The following is a 22,897-nucleotide window of genomic DNA, read 5'->3' on the forward strand; positions in this document are numbered from 1 at the left end:
ACGTACTTTAGACGTAATTTGCTGCTCGCGATTACGTGACTCATACTTTGTGCTAAATTTTATGTTCTATGAAATTACTTGTGAAGCGACGTGCTTGTGTACATTTACTGATTTTGACAATTATTGATTAATGAACAGTGTTATTACTTGCGTATATTATGCATCGCTTGGCTGCTATGCTTTTTCACTGACGTCATATTTTTTTTATTATGTGCCTGCTGTGCTTAGTTATTTAAATTATAATTGTCACCTGATTAATTGTGCTGATGTGGTTAGATATGTAAGTTATACTTTGTGATTTATCTGCTTGCGCCTTCATGTTTACTTATTAAGATTACATATGAAGATTTATTTGCTTATGGCGATGTGATTCTAATGACCTGTTTATTGTGTAAGGCATGTTTGCTGCTGTGCGTATGGATTGCATATTTACACATTTCTGTTTTGTTGTCATAACTACTCTTCAATCTAGTATATAGAAATGCTGATATACTGTGTACAAATATAGAGTTTAGGTTACACTGTGGTATTAATTATAGATTGTTCACTTGGCAGAGCCTCGTTGTAGGGATTGTGCTGCATCCACTTGTTGACATTCTGTTCTCTACTGGTATATTTACTCGCTATTGCATGTTTTGCTTACGCTCAGTGCCTTATATTTTTAAGATAAGAAAATGAACTGCTATAATTCGACGAACGACATTAGTAAAAGAAAGTCATAAAAGTCACATGAGCTGAGGTTTTATGGAAGCTGTATAAAATTATGCTAATAGGAAGGAAGCTAACGACATGACAGACCAAAACTAGGTTTAGACCATTGACAGTATTACACTGCATTTTCGTGAGCAATTGAAATAGGAAGTGACAATTGACACAAAAAATACTCCACATGTTTGCTTCTGCTATGATTCTTGAAGTGGTGTACACACTGTGAAATATTATGATCATTCACACTCCGTAATCGTAATTAATTACTGAGAGTTATTCGAACTAAGTCTGTTAGAGGTCATGTATGCATTTCTTTTATTTAATGATGGACAAGGAACCAAAATGTATCTTATAATTTATAATGAGTAGAAAATTTGGGTCAGATGGATTACACAGAGGTTGTGTGTGGACACTGTGTCTTCGGATTGTATGGGATGATGAATTGAAGTTGCACTAGGATTTTGTCTGTACTTGTTCGAGGAGACTGACTAGAGGAAAGAGTTGTTATGGAAGTGAAATGATATTGGTGCTGAGGTTCATATGTATCGACGTATTATTGAGGTATTGAGATTAGGTGAAGTAGATGATTATTGGAGTTTTCGTGGACAAAAGGTAAGATAAATGATATTGATGATCGACGTATTGAAAAGGTATTAGTGAAGTATTGAGATTAAGTTGATGATTATTGGAGTTTTGGTGGATAAGATGTAAAGTAAATGAGGAGCATATTTTTTTTTTTGTTGGTCCATATGGAACAAGGAGGATAAAGATGGCAGACTAGAACACTCAAGTAGAAGGAAGATTGTCTACACACACACTTTGTCAAATCACTAAGCAGTATACACTTTTTTTTGAAGAGAGGAAGTGTTTGCATATCTTGGCTCACTGACAGTTGTTCAGCAACAGTACAATTTGATCTGGCTTGGCAAACATTGGTCTAGACATGATGACTATGACGTTGACTAACTATTATTGACTGTTATACATTGCTGCCACTACTACTTGATACACATAATGAACATAAAATTTTGACAGAATTGCATTTACACAGTTAACACTTTTCAATTACACAGTAGCACTAATGTGGATGAAAGATGAGTGAGTGTGTTATGTGTGTTTTCCTTTTATAATCCCAGAGAAGTGATCCCAACCTATCTCGTAAATATTATTTCACTTGTTTGTTGTGGCTTGCACTGACACCCATAAATATTATAGGTTAACTGTTATTGTGTACTGTAATAGTTAATGTGACAATTACCTGATATCATTTGTGTGTTTATTATGATTTGTATGTTTAGTGTAAGAGCATTGATAATAATTTGTTAAAGAAATTGTATGTGCATTCAAACTATTGTTCATGACTGAACTGTCTCAGTAGTTATGGTGAATAGAATGGACTGTTACTTGCACTTTTTCTACATGATTGGTGCCACTAGGACATGTTTAATTTCTGCTTATAAACTCTGATGAACAGTGTGATCAGTGATACTAGATTTTATGGAACTGCTTCTGCTGAGAAATGTGACTTGTTGCTGTGTGTACCTACTCAACATTGCTGGGTGCCACTGATGGATTGCTTCTACTGAAATGGAGTCACCTGTTGCTGTGTGCACCTGATCAACATTGCTGGTGCCACTAATGGACTGCTTCTACTGAAATGGTGTTACTTGTTGGTGTCTATACCTACTCAACATTTCTGGGTGCCACTAATGGACTGCTTCTACTGAAATGGTGTTACTTGTTGGTGTCTGCACCTGCTCAACATTGCTGGGTGCCACTGATGGACTGCTTCTACTGAAAAGATGTCACCTGTTGATGTCTGCACCTGCTCAACATTGCTGGGTGCCACTGATGGATTGCTTCTACTGAAATGAAGTCACCTGTTGCTGTGTGCACCTGCTCAACATTGCTGGGTGCCACTGATGGACTGCTTCTACTGAAATGAAGTCACCTGTCGCTGTGTGCACCTGATCAACATTGCTGGTGCCACTAATGGACTGCTTCTACTGAAATCGTATCACTTGTTGGTGTCTGCACCTATTCAACATTACTGGGTGCCACTGATGGACTGCTTCTATTGAAAAATGTTACTTGTTGGTATTTGCACCTGTTGACCATTGCTGGGTGCTACTGCTGGAACTGTCAACTGCTTATTCTTGGGCTATGGAAAGCGTTTATGTGAATATTTGTATAAACTGATTTTTTGTGTATTACTGTTTGTGAAAAGTTATGAGACTCTTACCTGCACATATTCGTCATTGATGACGCTATTGATTGAACTGTTTAACCACATAATACTTGTGTAAACTATTATGTAAAGTCACATGTATGAAAGAATTTGTATTGCTTACTGTATTCTATATAATAGGTTATTGAAAGGTCAGTGCAAAGCCAAAATTTTATCTAGTTATATGATATTTACGTATTAATATTATCTTTTATTTTTGTCTGTATTTTTTTGACGAATTTGGTGGTATTTTCACCACCAATGCTGGCAAAAATACCATCAAATTCTAGCCGTGGAGGAAGGGCATATGAAAGGTGGCTACACTGAGCCACAGCGCCAGAGATCGCTAGAGAGCATTGTTCCGCCGCCTCCACGGGAAGTGATTATTGGGATGTCGTGGTAGTCAGTGCTTGTCGAGGACTCGTGGTAGTCAGTTCGTGTTGAGATGTGCTAGTAGGGAGTGCTTGCTGAGATGTGATACTGAAAAGTTCTTGTTGAGATGTGGTAATAGCGAGTCGGTGTGGAGATATATTGTAATGATTAGAGTGATTTTGGTCAATATATGAAGGTAACGAAACTTGATTTATTTTTCATTATTTCCATGTTTTAAATAATGTGTCATTACAGGTTCAGTCAACAAAGCATCTGGCTTGTGTTCCTGTATTAGAGTGTAATTCTGGTTTTCTTGAGTAATTATGGTATTTTTATTTCCTTTAATTAATTCAGTATAAATGATATTTAAAATTTCTTGTGTTGTTGAAGAAGAACCGTGCCAGATGCGTACGTTGAGTCATACTTCCACTCACAGAACAGTTACACTTGTGCTTTGGTTTCGTAGGTTTTTATAGTTGCTGGGGACTTAATTAATTAATTGTGTTAATGAAAATTTCCATTTCATTCTTTGTTATTGTTCGATGCAGTCAGATAGCGTAATAATAACAGTCAGGGCCAACCGTTACGAGACTTCGTAATCGGACAAACAGCTACTAAAATTTAAAATTTAAATTATTTTCATTATATTCAATTAAGCCCCCATGCACTGTTCCCAGGGAGCGTCGTTGTGGCTGGCGACCCTTACACGTCCATCCGCTCGATACAAATTGAAACGAGACTCTTCCGACCAGGCAACATGTTTCCATTGCTCAACACTCCAATGTCGGTGTTGACGGGCCCAGGCGAGTAGTAAAGCTTAGCGTCGTGAAGTCATCAATGCTACACGAGTGGAACTTCGGCCCAGAAATCCCATATCGATGATGTTTCGTTGAATGGTTCGCACGCTGACATTTCTTAATGGCCCAGCATTGAAATCTGCAGCAGTTTTCCGAAGGGTCGCACTTCTGTCACGTTGAACGATTCTCTTCAGTCGCCGGTTGTCCCGTTCTTGCAGGATCTTATTCTGGCCGCAGCGATGTCGGAGATTTGATATTTTACCGTATTTCTGATATTCACGGTACACTCGTGAAACGGTCGTACGGGAAAATCCCCAGTCCATCGCTACCTCGTAGTTGCTGTGTCCCATCGCGTCGTGTGTAGACTATAACACCACGTTGAAACACGCTTACATCTTGATAACCTGCCATTGTAGCAGCAGTAACCGATCTAACAACTGCGCCAGACGAGTGTAATCTTATACAGGTGTTGCCGACTACAGCGCCGTGTTCTGCCTGTTTATATATCTCTGTATTTGAATACGCATGCCTATACCAGTTTGTTTGGGGCTTCAATGTATATCGGCGAGTACAAAGTTCGAGAGTAACAGCTGAAAACAGCTGCATGATGATCATGGAGCATTGTGGAGACCGAATGCTAGAAAAACGGGGTTATTAGGTGATGGAGCCTAAAAATTTAATTCCAGGATTGGTGAAGAATAAATTATCTGGTGTGTATAGAGCAAATTATTTTCATAATTTACCCATCTGATCTTCGACATTCTTCTGTAGCACCACATCTCAGAAGTATCTATTCTCATTTTGTCTCGTTTTCTTATCTAATTACGTCAACATCGCCTGATTTGATTCGAATACGTTGCAATTGACAATGTTCATCTTACAACCTCCTTTCAAGACACTGTTCGAATAATCAACTGGTCGTGCCAGTCGCTTGCGGTCTCTAATAAAATTACAGTGTCGCTGGAAAACTTCTACCCGTCTGATCTTAGACATTCTTCTGTAGCGCCACATTTCAGAAATATCTATTCTCATTTTGTTTGAACTTTTTGTCGTACTCGTTTCGCCTCTGCGCAAGGCTGTGCTCCAGACTAATACCTCCCGAAACGACTTATATTCGATGTTAAAAAGTGTCCTTCTTCACAAGTACTTTCCTTGCCAGTGCCAATCGACATTTTTAATATTCTTTGCTTTGGCCACCATTAGTTGTTCTGTTGGCCAAAGGGCGAAACTCACCTATTACTTTTTCTGTCTCGTTTTCTTATCTAATTACGTCAGCATCGCCTGAATTGATTCGAATACATTGCAACTTACAATGTTCATCTTACAACCTCATTTCAAGACACTGTCCGAATAGTCAACTCTCGTGTAACTCGCTTGCGGTCTCTAATAAAATTACAATGTAGCTGCAAAAATTTCAGACTTTTTTTTTCCTTGTCCCTGAACGCTAATGCAGTTTGTAAATTTTTCTTTGCATTACGTTACTACTTGTTCAGTGTACAGATTGAGTAACACAGAGGTTTTGCTACAGTCCCTCCTCACCCCCATCTCAATCACTGCTTGCCTTTCAGGCCGCTAGACTCTTATAACAGCTGTCTAGTTTCTATACAACTTGTATATAAACCTTCGTTCCCTGTATATTACACCCGCTGCATTCAGAATTCTGAAGAGTGTATTCCAGTTAACATTGTCAAAATCTTTCTCTAAGTCTATAAATGCCACAAACGTTGATTTATCTTTCCTTAGCCAATTTCCTAACATTAACCGTTGAATCATCTTTGCCAAAGGCGTACGTAAATTCCTCTGGAACTCAAACTCATCATCATCGAGGTCGGCTTCTAGCACTCTTTCCATTCGTCTGTAAATAATTCGAATCATTATTTTGCTACCATGACTTCCAAACTGATAATTCGGCAATATCCACACCTGTCTGCGTTTGATTTCTTTGTAATTTGAGTTTTACACTCCTGTTGATAACTGGGGGTACTCCGCCTGTCTCATACATCTTTCACGCCAGGCACACTAGTTTTGACATAACTGGCTCTCCCTAGGTTAGTAGTAGTTCTGAAGGAATATCGTCTACTCCAGTGGCTTTGTTTTGTATTACGTCTTTCAGAGCTCTGTCAAATTCACTATCACACCATCCCTGTCACCTTCATCTGCTTCCCCACCGATTTCTGTGATATTACCATCAAGTTAATTTCCCTTATGTAGCCCTTCTACATAGTACTTCCACCTTTCAGCTTTCCCTTCTTTCTTTAGTACCAGTTATCCATCTCGATATTCATACTGCTGCTTGTCTTTTCTCCTAAAATCTCTTTAATTTTTCCACTAACTGTAAATATCTTTCATGCAGTTATACGTGCTTCTACCGAACGGTATTTGTCCGTTGTCGTTTTCTGCTTTCATACATCGCACCTTCTGCCAGTCTCATTTTAAACGTCTCTATTCCCTTTCGCCTGCTTCATTTGCTGCCTTTTATATTTTCTCCTTCCATCAATTAATTTCAATATCTCCTGTGATATCCAAGGATTTTACCCATTTTATCCTCTCTTGCCATCACTGTTTCACCTCTCAAAGCTACCCGTTCGTTTTCTAATGAATTTATTTCCACGGTTTCATTTAATCGTTCCCTAATGGTCCCTGTGTGTAACTCTTAATAACCTATCGTTCTATCAATTCATCCAAGTCCCAAACCATATATTTCCTACCCTTTTCGGTATTTCGTCAGTTTTAATCTACAGTTTACAATTAGTAAATTATAGTCAGAGTACAAATCTGCCCCTAGGAATTTCTTGCAGTCTAAGATCTGGTTTCTAAATCTGTGCTTGTCCATTATATCATCAATATGAAATCTTCCAGTGTCTACAGGTCCCTTCTACATATAAAACCACATTTCATCTTTCTTAAGCAAATTGCTGGCGATGATTAAATTATATCCTGGACGAAATTGTACCAGGCAGCTTCCTCTTTCATTCCTTTTTATCAGTTAATATTCACCTACTTATTTTCCTTCTCTTCCTTTTCCTACTATCGTGTTTCAGTTCTCCGTCATATTTATATTTTAGTGTCCCATACCATATGGATAATTTCTTTTATCTCGCAATATATACTTTCCAACTTTTCCTCATCTACAGACCTATTTGGCATACAAACCCGTGCTCCTGTAGTGGGTGTTTGGGTTTGTGTCTATGTTGGCTATTATAATGCATTCACTGTGCTTTTCATAGTAACTTACTTGCAGTCCTATTCCTGTATTACCCCTATTTGACGTTGTATTTAAGACCCTGTACTCACCTGATAAGAAATCCTATTCATCCTGGAGCACTTTTTCCCACTACATGTAACTTTAACATATCCATTTCCCACCAGGAACGACAAACCTCTTAAAATCTTCCTCTATTGTGCTACAGCCTCTTTAATCTTCTTGCCTTTACAAACAGTAGATGATACTGTGGGATTCTCCAGAATAGTGTTGCGTTTTAATTTTCTTATTTCACTTATTATAACTAAAAGAACATGCTTTCAAAGTTATATCCAGAAAAAACTTCTTTTTTCAATCTTTTAGGATGACCAATAATCAGGAATATTATCGTGTCTATTCTCCAGTTACACTTCATCAGGGCAATTTGATTTAATTCTGTTGACATAAAAGGATAACTAAACATTATAACTCTCCCAGCAGGAGCAGCCATCCTTAGATTAGATAGAAAGGAAGCTTAACTAGTATAGATCCTCCCAGTTTTGTCAAATAAAGGGATAGTTGGAGACCTTAGCTGCTGTACGAAATAAATTACTGATGGTATGCAGCAACCAGTCACAAACTGGTTTTAGGGTACTTTATTCAAAAAGGAACGTTACCAGTTTCGAATTTTTCACAATTCATCATCAGACGGTTTTTTCATGCTTTGATGAAAACAATGTACCATTTGTTTTATGAATGCATGAAAACTTGTCTGGTGATGGATTGTAAGATATTCGAAACCGGTAACGGTCCTTGTTAAATAATGTAATGTAAAACAAGTTTGTCAATGGTTGTTGTTCACTATCAACAATTCGTTAAACATAGGTTAGTTTGACAATGGATTGTAGTAGTGAACTAGAAACAATAAGATTTCTGCACTACCTTTCTGCTTTTGTTTATAACGACTCGGTGTTGCCTTGTTTGAACATATAAATGTATTCAAAACTCAAGCCCTGAATCGACAATCAATGACTTTTTGTTCGTACAGTACAAAGCAACCATAGGAGCAACTAAAATTTGTACCACTCATTAGATCATCGCCACCCAGAAGAGGAATGACAGAAGACAGACTAACTTCTAAAACAATTGCGGAGACATGGACACAACCCAGCGATATAATGAGTTGGCTGACATAACTATGAATCATTTACATAGGTTCAATAGATACATCAATAAAGAGAAAAATAGTTTCTCAATATAATCTTTGTAATTTTAAGCAACATTCAAATGGCTACTGCGCTGCCCCCATTGACGACAGAAAACATATGAAGGACTATTGCTGAAGTCATTTTATATTCAATCCACAATCAGCAGTTGAAACATAAACCAAGTCTGTTACTGAAGATGATACAGCAGGAACCGTAGACGAACGTTTTTGTGGTGAACTTTATCTAATTTACTGAATACCTTAGTGAGACAATAAAAATTAACATAAATCCCATTGACACTGAAAGGCTCGTTTCACATTACACTAAATATTCTACAGGCTAGTCTATGGTCTTACACAATAGTAAATGATGTTGTAGCAGGTGTTTGCTGAGACAATGTGCCTAACTGAAAAACTAATTCAAACAGTGCTTCCCAACAATGTTTATAAGTAAACATCCAGTCCTTTAAAGAATCGATCTCCGATGTATAAATCAACTTCAGGTGTCTGATTACTTTACAAATGAGTTAATATGTTTAATGCAAGTGCGAAAAAGTGTAGAAGAGGTTGTAATTATGCTTCAAATTTGTTGGAAGTTGCTAAGTGTTCTCACTACGAAATACTGGATGAATATAGTCTATGAAATTTGCGCTCCATGTTTAGCAAAAGCAAGTTTTTCATGTATCTTACTGTTTGTGAAGTCATATGTCCTGAATTATATGTCACACTATGATATAATTTTTCTACTATACTCAGTGTTATATGTAGCTACTGTCGGCAAGATGGGTTGCAAATTGAGTTAGTAGTAAAAAAGTAATAGATAAGAACGTCATGTCTGATATCAAAGTTTTACGGCATGAACAGCGAAAATATACGTAATAAAGTTTTCTCCTTTCACTATTTTGTGACGGATGTCAGAGAGAAAACGTTTCGTGAAGGTTTTAAACTGTCTGTAAGGTTTGTTGGGAGTTGTTATGTGCTTTCACATCATATACTGATTGAAAAAAGCGCTCGTATTTGTGTACTATCATTTACACTGCCTCAAGACAAAAACACAATTTCTAACTGTACTACTTGTCTTATTGTGTTAAATTTTTAACTTATGATTTTAACTCTTAACCATTAGATTATGATGACATATCAGAATTTTTTAAAATCGGCCTCTAATTACATGAAATATTGAAAATTGATTTTTGCTGCCGTGTTCACAGCAAGACAGTAGCTGGAACAGGAAAATGATATATTTAAGAAACATATAATTGGTCAAATAACATTAAATTAAAAAAATTATAAATTTTTCTTATACTGTATTGGTGTTGGAATGCCATTACGTCATTCAGAAGTTTCAGCAGAAGTTTTAAAATTTAACAATACAACAATTTTTTTGTCTTTTGTTTCGCAACCTAACTGCGCTAGTAGACTCACATGCTGACGTCGGTTCATTGCCCACAGAAGACTTGAGTCTTCTGGGTGTTGCATGAAATCCAGGATTGCATTGGCTGTACTTCGCTACATTGGTATTTATTTTACTGAAGTATTAGGAAGACAATCCAAGAAGTGTATCAAGGACAATATCACTAAACTTCGCCGGCCGGTGTGGCCGTGCGGTTAAAGGCGCTTCAGTCTGGAACCGCGTGACCGCAACGGTCGCAGGTTCGAATCCTGCCTCGGGCATGGATGTGTGTGATGTCCTTAGGTTAGTTAGGTTTAATTAGTTCTAAGTTCTAGGCGACTGATGACCTCAGAAGTTAAGTCGCATAGTGCTCAGAGCCATTTGAACCATTTTGAACTAAACTTCATTAGCTGTGGTGGGGTGAGGAGCTGGACCGTGTACCAACTTCTAGGCAATGTTTCAGCAAAATGTTGTAGGTAAAACTGAAGAACCGTACCACTAGCATTACAATTGTGGACCACACCTTTCTTGCAGGAAATGGCACTCATCATTTAGCACAGGTAAACATATTTTGTCCTCTTTATCGTAAATGTGAGGTCACATTTACTTTTTTCTGCTAATCGGTACTATTTCACTGTCTGGACACCCAAAGAAAAAATATTCTGCTATTTCAAATCTTCTCTGGTTAACTAATATTCTTTTTACATATGTTACATGTGACTTATGTCAGTTCATGTAGATGAAAGTGTGTTGTTAGTTCTTTGTTTCAGTTTATTGGGTTTCGGGACGAGCCCATACAGCCACTTCAACAGTGGAATGTCAGTTATGACGATAAGAAAGTAAAGACAATACGACACCCACTCCCCGAGCGGATAAAACCTCCGATCGGGCTGGGAATCGACCCTGGCCCCGTCGGTTAGCGCTCCGCCGTGATGACCGCGCATCTACCGAGGCGCACTAAGCAGTAATTGTGTATGTCTTAGGATTCAGAAGTTCGCAGTGTGTTGGGACTGTCGTGATAGCACTATCTATGGTCTGTATACAACATTAATGGTTCCCAGAGGGTACACTAGTCAATACGACTTAGTTAAAACTCTGGCAATGTGGCTGCACATCAGTTCTTCATATTATTTCCTTCCATTTAATGTTTTAAAGAAACTATAGATCGTTGGAAGCTTGCTTTGAAAGCATATTTTGGAGGTATATCTTAAATGGTTGTTTTTCTTAAATGGTGAAGACCTGTTCTAAAAAAAATCTGGTTGCTTGTTTATTTCTAAACATTCTCGACTCATACTGAGTTTAATACCTTAAAGATTTTGAAAGCACATTCTTGCAGAGTCTCTTAAATTGTTCCTTTTCCCTTAAGTTGCCAACAAATCTTTTAAGATATGGGCAATTGTAATATTTTCCGAAGCCCTTGCCCAGGCTTGTAGTTTACACTCCGTGTTGCTCATCTAAGTTTTTAAACTTCGTTATTCTATTGCTTAAAAAACGGGAACGTTTCCTTATTGAAAAATTTTTAGTCTTGTTCCGATAAAGTGTGTATACTAAAGGGTTAAAGTTGTTGTCCCACAGCCTTGCCTAGCTGTTCCACATTCTCTTGGCCTTGATTCTAAAACTGTTGTTGCATTTTGATTGGCCAAGTAATCTAATCAATTTTTGAATGAATCTGTTTTGGTGACGTATATCCTGAGAAGGAGGAAGTACAACAGCGGTTGGAGGGAGCAATAGGGGAAAAATGTTTCAGTGTAGTTAGTTTGAGGTATTTTGTTTAGTATGCGTCGTCATTCTAGGAACTGTTGGGACATGTGAAGAGAAGTTCATGCTAACTTTCCGTCCATTACTTACAGAAGGATTGATTTGCTGTTTCATTTTTCATTGTTTATGTTTCTGAGTGAGGTAGTTTGTGTCATCTGTTTTAAGGAATGAAAACTTGTGTATGTATATGAAGAAACTTGTCACTTAAGACCATTGTCTCTAACAGAACTTAGCATAGACATTTTTATTGCCCAGTAGCATTTCTGAGTTTAACAGCATTATTGTAGGTGGTCTGAAGTGAATGGGACTGCTGTTGTACCTAGTTATAAAAGTAGTTAGTGGAACATATATAAGATGTTTATGTAAATGATTTACTGATATCTACTATGGCTTAATGTGTAGTTATAGAAATTAAAAAAGGCCTGTTTAAGTTAGGAACGCAGATTAATATATGAATCCTTATTTTTATTGTGAACCACCTATACTAATGTCATGCTATATGGAATATTTGAAATAAGGTAGTAAACCCATGGAAGCTTTTATTGATAACTATATGGTAGGTAGCTGTGTATGCAGTAGGTTTGCCTTATGCAGAGATTAAGTATGGGCTAATGATAACAATGTTAAAGTGTACATATAAATTTCAGTGAATCATTATGTCTGCTTCTGTACCAATAGGAAACAGAGAGAGATTAGAAGAAGAGAGAGATTGTGTGTGGGAATTAAGATGACAGCCAAGGAAATATGCAGGCTCATGGGTAATCCATTGTGGCCACAGATAGAGTGACCAGGAAGTAGCCGCAATCAGTATTCTTGGAGAGATTACAGACATCTGACATACAGAAGTGTATACCCTTACATGGAAAGCACATTCCCGATAGTCGTGACATATATATATATCCACAGACAGAGTGACCAGAAAGTAGCTGCAATCAGTATTCTTGCAGAGATTACAGAGAACTTCTGACAGACAGAAGTGTATATCCTTACATGGGAAGCACATTCAAGATGGTTGTGATATATAAATTCAACACCGCAGAGAGTGATATTTTGCCAGATCATGAGGTACTTTGATGTAGTATGGATGTAACTTGCATCAAACTGTTATTTACCGGGTAGACGGGTTTCCACCTGCTTTACTGAATCAGAACATAAATTGTGTGTCTATCCCTGCTAATTATCTACACTTCATTCACTGCACAAGTAGCTGAAGAAACATTTAAAGAAACAGGTCCCTACGAACTGGAAAGAATGTTCTTATCAGTGCCCCAGAAGAAAGTTACCTTGTACTTTCTGGTGCGCCAGTTGACTAAGGAATTTTTGTCTAATGGACTAAAACGAAGTTCCTCTCTTTCTGAAAAAGGCAAGCAAGTTACTATTTTTGTGTCATATGGATTAGTATCCTTCAATGTCATTTAAACTGTAAATAATTTTTGCTGAATATCTTACTATTTTCTTCTGTTTCCTAGCGTTTAGTTAATATATTACTATGCTATTAACATTTAATCTTTTAGTAATCCTTTTTAAAATATGGTAACTTTTGCAATATCATTTGGTTCCCTAGAGTTTTATGTGCTGATAACGACTATAGTCAATGTTATACAGCAAGGATTTGATTTTGAATATTTAACACATATTGTAGTTTGATATTGTGATGTTGGTATGTTCTTCAGGCCATGATTCTGATTAGTTAACATACTTTGCTTAGTGATATCGTTGGTTGGTATGGTCTTCAAGCACAGATTATGAATAGGTAACGTATTTTAATTATAAATATCACCCTTCTGATATGCTATGCAAGACCTAGTTGGGGATCACGAAAGATAATTGTTCACAGTAAGTTATAAGGCATTACTATTTTCTGTCCTGAGTATTCAGTCCTTTGTTGTAGAGATAACGTTTACTCATTTATCACAATTTTTTCTTTGTTTGGTAGTATATTAGGATATCATGATCATTTATCACTATTTTTTATTTGTTTGGCAGTATATTAGGATATCATGATGGAAGCTGGAATATCCTCTGATTGTATAATCTGTAGTATGATCCACATCTTCTAAACTCATAAAGGGGGATGTGATGAAAGATGCCTGTTTGTTGGGACTTTTATGTTCTTACCACTCATATTACCATTTTCAAGAACTATAATACTTTTTAGAACTATGTGTTAGATATTGGATTAACCAGTTCCAATATATGTCGATTAAGATACTCATCTACACTGTTTGCTTAACTGATGCATTGGAATTTAGACTTCAGTGAGACAGTTAGCCATCAGGCAATATTGTTTTCCAGTGATTGAGAATGTTATGTGCTACCAAGGTATATAAAGAAAAGAAAATTCCCAGATGCCCTTGATCACTGTGATGTCATGATGACTCTCATGGCTATACATTTGGCAGAACACGGAAGTCGTGATGTGCATCCAAGGCAAATAACTCGTTTCGTGTCAATCATAAAGCGGGGTGGTGTGGCACAAGGCAATGATATTGCTCGAAATGGTTTTCCCAAAGATATGATCTGCAACATGAATGGGGAGTTTGATGCAGACATGTGATCAAAGTGAATATGACAACTGCATGTGTGTGTTCAGTTCATTTTCTATCTGAAGTTTATGAACAACATTTGAGATATGAACTTCTAGGGTCACTGTCAAGAACGAAGCTGCTACCCCCAACAATCCCCAACATAAGCATTCTAAACTGGAAGGGGGAAGCTATTACAGAAAGCAAAGATAGACGCAGAAAGATATCACTCAGAATAGTTATGTCGCGAACGTTACATTAAAATAGTGTAAAACATAAAATTAATGGTTTTTTCGTGAGGTACTGGGTTCCTAAATGACAGAGAAAGACTCGCTATATTGTGTAGCAAAGAAATAAATTATAGTGTTCTGGTTCATTAGCTTTTGCTGCCGTATACTATAGCTTCAGTGCTCGTGGAATAAGCCGACAATTTTTTTTTGGTATTCTCAAGACGATTTACCTATTTCAGTGTAAGAATATAGTACAACTTGCGACTGAGCTCTTTCACCTGCAAATTTTGTGTCCTGCTCTAAGGCCTTAACAACAAAAATATATTTAACACTGACTGCGTAGCTCGGTTGATTTGATATGTTCAGGTAGAGATCGAAATCAGTCGACTACTCTAAATTTTATGTTTAAATTTTATCGAAGAAAGCTGTAGTGGCGATTTCTGTCACTCGTACTTATAGCTTTTGTCCGCTATTTATTTGATTGATAATGAGAAATTAATGTTGTAATAAAAGTAAATTCATTCCTTGGAGATCTGGAAGTCGTGCACAACATTGCGAAGCAATAACTAGGTAAAAACGACCTTTCACGACTTTAGAAACTGTGTCACCCAAAATAAAGAAAGACAATCAGAAAACAGCAAACGATCCCCTTCATAAACTCATTGAAATGATACACAAAGATTTATAAATTAAGGAACTGAGGGCTGGATTGAACTTTTAATAAAACTAAATGCACAGAAAGCAGCACCAAAGAGATGTGATGTAGTCTTATGAAGTAAAACAAATTTTCTTCGCCGTCTTATTTCGTTAAAGCGGACAAAAAGGTCATCTGACACGAAATGAAGAAACCAAATTACATAGAAGTCTGAGTGTTGCCAGAATATTTTACATCGCTGCAAATACGATGTCTGTTGAATGAAAGCAAGAGGGTGAATTTGAATTCATAGGACATTGCGCGAGTACCGACTTCAAGAGCTCAATCGCCAAAACCATATGGTTACTTGCGGAAGCGAAAAATGTCTTTGCTGTGCAGCGCATCACTTCGAAACTGGACGAAAGAATTGAAATAGAGACTGGATACTCTCGAATAAATCCTATGTCTATTGAAGGCTAAGTCCAACAATTTTACTACCCGAGAGAGACTGGATGTTTTGACATTTTTGGAAATGAATGTTGATGTTCGCATGTGTTACGATTCGTCGGAGGCCTTAGTAGTAGTTGGTCCACATTCCAACGTTCACGTTTGCATATTCCGTGGATTGTGTAATCTGTGGAAGCAACCAGTTTATTATAATTTCAGTACATTTATTACTAGTATTTTGCTTCATAGTATCATTAAGGGAGTTGAGAAATCTGGAATAAATGTTGTAGATGTAGCATATGATACGACTGGATAAATTTTAAAGGTTTGCAAGGAATTGTGTGTGGATGCAGATAAAATGTATATTGTGTATCTAGCGGACGATGCCAGGAATGCATAGGGTTTCTTCAGTGCATCACATCTGCTAAATTACTGAGGATAATTTTCATTACGCTACCTAATGGGTCCTAAATAACTGAGGAAGCTATATAGGAATTTTTTAAACATAGGAAAGTGATCTAACGATAACGCACCGCATTAGAGAAGAACTCATATGACACTGGAACAGCGCACGCCTTTTTTTTTCACTTCGAATACCTTAGGCTTTGGCGTATGTTCTTCATAAAGACATTGAAAGAAATTTTTCTGAACCCGTTGATTACATCTTTGATGTCTTGAACTCTAGAGTTCCCAAAGATGAGTAGTGTTGCTGATTTGGAATGAACCTCACAATTCAAGAAAATACACTAAAGAGGTTTCTAGACATTTATTTGACAGTGTGAGAAGGCGATAGTGACAGATTTTTGCCTTTTCAAAAAGTTTTCATGACGTCAACTAAATCTGTCTCCGACCTTTTCGAAAGGAAAGTAAACAGCACGTTAACTTCCTGATCAAGATATCTTGGAGAACTTATATTCTACGTTAGAAATATTGTGAACATTTTGTAATAAACCTACTCCATCTGAACTAAGGAATAGAGTGCGTCTCCTTAAACTGATGGGAAACGCAAGTGATATTTCTTTCTCAGGAAGTACCCCGGTTACATAAGAATGAAATGCAGGATCTTCTAGGTGTGACGTCGACTCAGATGCTGCAACCCTATGTCTCATTACCAGTGAACCCTGTGTTGTTGATTAATCACCAGTACAGTAAAACCAATCCCAGGAACTGGGAATCTGGAAGAAAATTTATTAACGTATGTGTTAACAACGTGCCTCGTTCTTCCAGATGCGGTGAAATACATGGCATGCTATACTGCCTTTAACTAGTAAAACAGTGATAAATCGTAAGATTTTCCAGCAGTGGAAACGGATGTATTTGAAGAAGAGTAGAAGAGTTTGTTGCTTTTGGTGGGAATGGATTGTGCAAGCTCTGTCCTCTATTTTGAAACAAAAGTTTCCTGAAATTCATTACACAGTTATTGCTCTTTATGGAATAAGAAGAACGTGTATAAGGATTAGGTATCTGAGTGAAGAAGTAAAGTTGGAAGCTACGAAGAAATGTGGCATAAGAAGGAAGCAGCTATGAATTGCATCTTCAGTTGGTAAACAATAATAGATATCCGAAACAGGCACACTTAAACCAGTTTCTTCAGCAATTTTTCATCTTAATTATCATTTACTTAGTCCAAACGTATAATACATGTGTCATGCCACTTGATTCGTATAACTGTATAACTGTGTACTGAACGAAAGGCACCGTAAAATGAATGAGTATCACGCCACGTCGTCTGTGGTGCGGCACGTTAGCCGTATAATCACAGTGCCGTTCTACGCTTTGCAGCCATACCTTGATGTCAGGGTCTCCAGCCAATAGAATGCTTTTATTTAGGAATGGTCCCCCTGATGTGCTTCCTCCTTCGAAGGAATTCAACCATTAGATTCATAGTACAGGTCCTTTTAGTGTAACACATGTGTGTTTCTACAGTTAATAGTTCAGGAATAATGTTGTTCTCACGTTATTACTTTTGTTTAATGCGGAGCCATCATCTTGAACAGTTCACATGACATGCAAAACGACTGGTAAAAAGATTCCAATTCATATACAGTGCTGAAATACGCTCTAAAGTTTGAGATTAGTCTGGGTATTCATCTCTATCAGTCTGCACACCTACATACTTTGATGTATTCATATGCAGTGGAGGAGCCTTGAAGACGTTGTGAATTATCAGGAATTTGGAGACTGACTACTACATCATTGTAACTTCATTTCTTTCTGTTACATTTCCAGTTCTATCATGTTAAGGACATAAAAAGTAAAAGGTTTGTTTTGTACTGATGAAATGGATTATATTTCCATTAATAGAAGCATTGTTTTGTAAAGGGTGATGTAGGGAGAATTTTAATTATCAGAATGTAATTCGCTTCCATACATAAGATGTATAATACACATATTATCCACAGCAAGTATTGCATAATGATTCACTGGAAAGTCCTTCTTTTCATTCCTGCTCCACTTAAAAGTGTTACAGATAGCGAGCCACTTTATTGTGGTCATGATACAAGTGCAAGTGAAGGCTGACTAATTCTGATGATTAAGTTTGTAAACATTGAGCCATGACTGAAGGCTGACAACAGAATTAAATAAAATATCTTTGCATGCTAGCTAGTTTTTCAGGATCTGAATAAGGCAGGATAATGTATTTTGGTGTGCGCTGAAGTGTTATGCCTGGCAGCACCATATGACGTTCGAGATACTTTAGAGCACTATTAATTGATTTGCGAGGAGAATAATTACTGCAGTCTCATTAAACTGATGAATACATGATAGGGGGAAGAGCCCCATAGCACAGCACGTTTCTATAAGTGAGAAGTTAACACATGTTAGCACAACTTATTGTTTCACAAAGCTATTCACACATGTATTCTGTATTCTTTGGAAGTATGCAGACACTTATCATCCCTTTTCGCTAATTTATATGGATTTAACATCTATTTTTCATAAATATAACATATCTCACTTTGCGTATCACGAATTGTGATAATGTTTGAAGCTTTACGCACTGCTGGAGTAAGCCTGCCTGGGAGTGGAAGGACTGGGCCAAATAAGGGATGGACATCATTCGCAACCAGTGTTATATTCTCAATTGTCAGAAAAACAATTTTATGAATTAGGCCAAAAGAACCTTGACATATTACACAGAATTATTTAAGAACAATAACTTATAATACATCAACAATGTTATCAAATATTTAAGTGAGATCAAATAACAAAATTACTTTTGAATGCATTATGGGAACAGCAGTGATCAATGTCTTATAAATAATTACTATTCTCCAACAGAAAGAGGTTCCTACTCAATGGTCTGAAGATGACCACAGTAGTGGTCGAAACCGGTCACCTTGTTAAATAAATCGTGATCAAGACTGTTTTAATAGTAATTACAAATAACAAAAGATTATAGTATTAATTCAAATAGTTGCTCTCAAATATCCTAAAGTCATTCATAAGGACACCAAGTAAGAAAATTAGAATTTACTAAAACATTATTCTCTTTCCAAAAATATACAAGTCTTTTGTTCCAATCGTTATTGTTGACATATTTACAGCAACACATAACAACCTCTTTTAAGGATCCAAGAAAAATTCTTTGAATAGCTAGGCCACAACCATATCTAGAATGTGTTTCACTAACAACAACAGGAGGTTGAATCGAGTCCGTTATAGAAGCAGCAGGGTACAAACACAACAGTTTATAAGAACGCCACTTGTTCTCGGTACCTAAGGAACGAACTAAATGCAGCTCACTGGCATACAAAGACACTGTGTGATGGCAAACAGAGGAAGACCATCAAGCCGCAAGGCGATATGTTGATGACGACGACCCACCGCTAGCCTCCAGACCTGGTGGACCAAACAGCCAGTACATTGCCCAACAGACCTGCCCTGTCCATGCTGGTTCACGGACTGCCTATCCCGGAAAACGGCCAGAACGTCACTCACGGCAAACGTGCCACGCCAGCATCACACCAAAGATTCTGTTCCAACAGATGTGGCTCGAGCTATCGATGCGCAGCTTTTCAAGAGACATACAAGTACGCTTTTGAAATCTTTTGACAGAGTGGTCTGGACTGTCATCCCAGAAATTATGAAGGCAGTAGCAATATAAAACAGAAAACAGAAAGTTATTTAAGACTTCTGCGGAAACCATACTGTAGTTATAAGAGTTGAAGGACATGGTGGGGAGGGGGGGGGGGGCAGCAGTGGATGAGAAGGGAGTGTGACAGGGTTATTTCCTATCCGCTATGACAACCACTATGTACAATGACCAAGAAATAAAGGAAACTGAGGATAAATTTGAAAAAGGAATTGAAGTCGAGGGAGAAGACTGATGGCCAAAATAGTAAGGATAAATACGCAGATAGGCAAGAGCAGGGAAAGCGCGGCAGAAAAAGGATTTATTAATACCTAATACAAATTTAAGCTATAGGATGGTTTTCTAAGGCATTTTTTGAGGGTGTAGCCTTGTACGGAAATGAAACGTTGAGTGTAGGTAGTTCATACAGAAAGTACATAGAAGCTTCTGAAAAGTGGTGCTACAGAAGAATATTGCAGATTAGGTGCATAGATCAGAAAACAAATGACGAGTTATTCAATCGAAACGGACAGAAAATAATTATATGGTACAACTTGACTAAATGAAGCGATTGGTTCATACAACGCATCCTGAGGCATGAGGTAATAGGTGGTTTAGCAGAGGAAGAAGTGGGGAGTAACAGTTGCAGAGGCGAACCAGTGTCTGAGCGTAGTAAGTGGGTTAAAATTAATGTGAGTTGTAGTAGTTATTCAGTAATGAAAATGGTTCCACAAGTTGAGCTGGAGTGCGAGAGTTGTGCCGAACCAGCCTGCGAACTGGGAACCGCAGTACCAAAATGTAGTTTTATATTGCTTCGTACTACATTCATTTTGCAATTTTCATCATATTGTTTTGCTTTCTTTGAAGACTGCATGAGTTTTCCTCTAACGGATACTACTAGAATCCGCTATGATCGAAAGCCGAAAGGCGGAAGAAATACATAGAGGTCCCAAATGAAGAAAACAGACTTGAAGACAATGTTAGAGAAAAAGAAGTGAAAGTGAGTGAAGACGAGTTATGAGAAATGCTACTGCGAGAAGAATTTGAGAGGAAGGTGAAAGACGTCAGTCAAAACAAACCTCGTGAGCAAGTGACGTGCTTTCAGAATTATTTAGATCCTTTGGGAACCAAGCAAGACAGAATATTCCGCCTGCTGCGCAAGATATCTCAAAGAGGTATACTTCTCCCAGACAAAATAACAGCTGATATCAAGAAAAAATGTATAAATTTCAATTCTAAGAAATAAAGTGTGATCCAGATAGAAAAAAATTGCCTATAAGTGCATCGTAGCTGCAGATGTCTAAGACTTCTTGTCTCCCATTATACATCTCATGTGATCTGCCCTGTCTTTGCGCAGATAGTGCTATGTGTCTATAGCCAGACGACTTATCAGGCAAAACGGTAATAGACAGTACAAAAATCTCTTTCTCGTGAATAATTCTTAGTGTCAGTTCAATCCACATCTAAAGTGCTACATTGATTCATCGGACTCTAAATTTATAAAGGTCTGTGTCGCACAGGATTCATACAGGCTTCAACCTCTCACGTTAATGATTCATTAGCGTTAATGACTCATTACTGGCGATCATGAAATTACATTTCGATCGTTATACCATCAGCAAAATTGGAATTGTCACGTTGTGCCAGAGCACTAGGTCATAACTCAGTAGTGACAGCTGTTCGCTTACACGAGGGTAGTTCGCAGAATAATGAGCAGTCCTCACACCTCTGTTTCTCAAATGAGTGGTCATAGCTTCGAAAGTGCAGTGAGACCATTATATCTTTTATTTCAAATCTTTGGTTTGGTTCCCATCATCAGTGCCAACAAACATTCTCCAACTTCTCTCTACAGAATGTCGGTAAAGAGAGTCATAGGCTATGTCATATGTTTGATGTGGCTCATCTGTATCAGTGGCTCTGGTCTTTACTGCAGTTATTTAGTAATGCATCATATCATAATAAATCCACTGTTCCCTATGACAGTGCGCTTTGTATTTGTCTCATTTGTTTTACTATCTGTTTCGGAACCAGCTACAATTCTATGCAGATCTCTGTCTACCGGACATCATATCGTTAGTAGCATAATGGAACTGTTGCAGCAGGTAGATGTGTTGCTCGCTGTGCGAGATCACACTTACAAAATGGAAATATATCGCAAAACGCGCCAAAGAGCAATTTTACTTTCCATTACAGTGCTTGTTTGCATTGTCATACCACAGAGCATTCTAGCAACCTGTTTCTTCAGACATAATCCAATAAGCCTCATCTCTGTCTGCCTACAAGTCTTGGTCATGATATGGCGAGTTCAGTTCTTCGCCGTTGTGCTGGTACTCCGACACAGGATGGGCATCGTCTGTGGGCAGCTGCTGAGGAGTACCCGACCGCCGGCGGGCAGCGAGGCTGAGCTGGAGGAGCTGGCGACGCGTGCAGGACAGCCGGGGGCGGCGGGGGCGGTGGAGGCGGAGGTGCGGCGGCTGCAGCGCGCCAGGATGGCCCTCCACCGCTGCTCCCGCCTTTGCAGTCTCCACTTCGGACCCGCACTGTGGCTGTCCGTCTTGGCAGATTTCATCCTTATGACTTCCACTGCCTATTGGTTAATACTCTTGGAACAAGAAAGAGACAAGAGTACGGAAATACTCGTGAATCTATTTGGACTTACTACCACATTGTGTCGCCAGCTGGCGGTGTGCTGGGTGTGTTCCTCTGCGGCTGACCGCGCCGACAGAGCTGGTCTGTTGCTGTCGAGGCTGCAGCCGCTCCTTCGCCCTGGCCCAGCTGTCGATGTTCTGCAACTGCCAGTGGAGAGACTACGAGTTTCTGCCATGGGGTTCTGTGACATCGACCTTCGTGTCTTCACAGCCACTATTAGTGCTGCTGTCACTTATCTCGTGATACTTGTACAATTTCATAAGTGAAGCACTTCGTATGATCTTTGCTAGGGCGTATCTCCTAATTGTGCAGTGTACTGATGCTATCATTGGTGGAAACGTCTTTCAGTTAGTGACATATTACTTAATAGCTGCATTGTAAGTATAGGTTATTCTTCAATTACTGATTGTGTTTTATTATCCAGAGGATTGGTAGACGTGTCCTTCTAAAGAAACAAATTGCAGTAAAAGTTTTGCAAGCTATTTTCAGTAAATGTGTGTATTTATTTAGTTTCTTCCTTCAGCCTGCATGATAAATGGGGCTCTAGCTTGCTTCCTTTATGTCATGTGAGGTAGGTACTATAATGGACCCTCCTGCATCAAATTAAGTTACTGGTGTATGCCCTGAGGGTGTATAAGAGCTCCAGCATAAGCTCCCATATTAATTTGATCTTTCTCTCATGTGTTAGTTAGTT

At 38.1% G+C, this 22,897-nt stretch overlaps 1 protein-coding gene across 1 annotated transcript; it reads left to right on the forward strand.

The window, feature by feature from the left end:
• The first annotated feature begins 21,896 nt into the window (after positions 1-21,896).
• LOC126233090 (gustatory receptor 23a-like) lies at positions 21,897-22,469 on the forward strand. The gene has a single exon (XM_049942840.1). The coding sequence runs from the start codon at positions 21,897-21,899 to the stop codon at positions 22,467-22,469; it is 573 nt and encodes a 190-aa protein (XP_049798797.1).
• Positions 22,470-22,897: the final 428 nt, after the last annotated feature.

Source organism: Schistocerca nitens, chromosome 1 (assembly GCF_023898315.1).
Source record: "Schistocerca nitens isolate TAMUIC-IGC-003100 chromosome 1, iqSchNite1.1, whole genome shotgun sequence".
Lineage (NCBI taxonomy): Eukaryota > Metazoa > Arthropoda > Insecta > Orthoptera > Acrididae > Schistocerca > Schistocerca nitens.

Bases quoted from the DNA above. Each gene is read 5' to 3' on its own strand.
- LOC126233090 (XM_049942840.1), top strand. From the start codon at position 21,897: ATGGGCATCGTCTGTGGGCAGCTGCTGAGGAGTACCCGACCGCCGGCG.